Source organism: Malaya genurostris, chromosome 3 (assembly GCF_030247185.1).
Source record: "Malaya genurostris strain Urasoe2022 chromosome 3, Malgen_1.1, whole genome shotgun sequence".
NCBI classification, from domain to species: Eukaryota; Metazoa; Arthropoda; class Insecta; order Diptera; family Culicidae; genus Malaya; species Malaya genurostris.
In genome coordinates, this window is record NC_080572.1 from 233,480,855 (window position 1) to 233,482,932 (window position 2,078).

The following is a 2,078-nucleotide window of genomic DNA, read 5'->3' on the forward strand; positions in this document are numbered from 1 at the left end:
GTATGTTGCAGTACGGTAAAGTTCTTTCCATCGGAAGGGAAGTATGGCGGAATTTTTCTCCAGATATCCGGAATGGCGTGCGAGTGGTACGTATGCAACTACGTAAGGAAATTCCATCTTACATCATTTGTGATCAATACGGGATATATCCGTGTAAAACGTTGATTACGTATGAAAATCAACTGGTTACATGTCAGTTTTGTGAACAACCTGTACACTACGGTAAACCTTGCACTGAAACTGTGAAAAGGACATCTTCAAACAAAAACAAGGACAGCCGCTCAACATCGGAAACTAGTAAATGCAGTGCTCTTGTTTCAAAAACACTTTCACCATCAAACCAACTATCAACTGCAATCAATGTACAAAGCGCATCTACAGCAAACAAGCAATGAACCCAAGACTGCGATCAACAATGAAAACAAGGAAACGGAAACCACTCACAACTCCAACGTTGTAGCAATGGAAGATATGAGTCACGGACCTCCAATCTTCGCTAGAAGGAAATGGAAGCTCCTCTCCCCCTAGAAGAAGAGTGACAACGAGATCCAACAATAAACAAATAATATTACCTAGCAAAAACATGGGTCAATCGGCCATGTTAAGCTTATATATATGAAAATTGGCCTGAAATTTTTATAAAAAAACTCGTTTCATTTCGAAATGTTCTCATCAATTGCTAGTGAACTTTTACAAACCGAACTGACAACTGGCAATAGACAGAGGTAACTGGTGTATCAACAAAACTACTCGGAAAATAGATATATAGTAATAACCATTTATTTTCGATTCTAATATTATGGTCTAATCGACTTTGGGATCGATCAATGCCTCAAACACCAGTATGCGCCCTGATCCAATCTCTGAACTTGGTAACACGAGAGTAAGCCACCGGTAGCCGTTTCTCACAGCCCAGTACATTGCCGAAGCTTACGACACCAACTAAGGTGTGATCGGATGCGAGCACAAGTGGGCCCCCCGAGTCTCCATGGCATGCAGATGCACCGTTCCGATCCCAGGCGCAAATATTGGTCGACTTGATGGCAAACGGTCCATACACCAGCATGCATTCTGCGTTTAGGATGACGACCAGCTTAGCGTACTGAAGCTTCTGAGTCACAGATCCATTGTCCTTTTGCTGCCCGAATCCGCTAACAATAACCTCCTGTTCATAATAGCTGTCATTTCCGTCTGGTAGTTTCGCTGGTTGGATGAAGTCAGTTAGTGTAATCTTCGAGGGAAGTTTTATCACAGCGACATCATTGGTAGCGGATCCGGCTTGATAATTTTCATGTCGAATGTACACTGATGAGCTTACTACTACACGTCCATCGGGGGATTGTTGTTTCAGGTCAATCGCTCCCAGAGTTATGTTGAAAGATTTGGCATCTTGTACGCAATGGCCAGCGGTGAGAACCCATTCGTCGCTAATTAAAGTACCTCCACAAAGAGCACCTTTGCCATCGTTTAGCCGTATAATAAGCAGAACCTGATACGGAAATTGTCCAAGTAGAGCATTTTCACCTTTAACGACCCGTGTTTCGTCTTCCGGTTGGTTGGAAGAAGTACCCGAATGCACCCATAACAAAACCAATAAAAACCATGACTGAATGGAAATCATTTCAGAACATCTAGAGAACTGTTCGCTGGTTTGACATTCCATACCTTTATATCGTTAAGCTGTCGAAATAAAGTGCATTATTGTTATCATTCGACCACACGGTTCAGCAATTTTCGGTTAACGACCGGAATAGTTGAATTAGTACTGCGTTGCTATCATGACAGTTGCCAAAATAGCGCCCAACTGGTGAGTAAAATATTTTTCTGCTCTACTCGGTTTGATTGGGGTAAACACAGTAAGAAGATTTGCAACATATTTAAAGTATTGGCTCTCGATTCCAACACATGTTTTACATCTCGTTTTTTATTTAATATATTAAATAATGCACACTGTCTTAGCCCAAAGATACCGAGGGCATTTCTTAACAGTACTTAAGACTAAATGGTACAACTCTTTGGCAATTTAGAGGATACCATCTCAGAAGAAATCTTCACCTCTCATTGACATCCATTCATCG

At 41.5% G+C, this 2,078-nt stretch overlaps 1 protein-coding gene across 1 annotated transcript; it reads right to left on the bottom strand.

Annotated features, from left to right (window-relative positions):
• Positions 1-807: 807 nt before the first annotated feature.
• Positions 808-1,621, bottom strand: LOC131436537 (collagenase-like). Its single transcript, XM_058605292.1, has one exon. It carries the CDS (start codon positions 1,619-1,621, stop codon positions 833-835), a length of 789 nt encoding a protein of 262 aa, XP_058461275.1. The 3' UTR covers positions 808-832.
• Between the last annotated feature and the right edge of the window lie 457 nt (positions 1,622-2,078).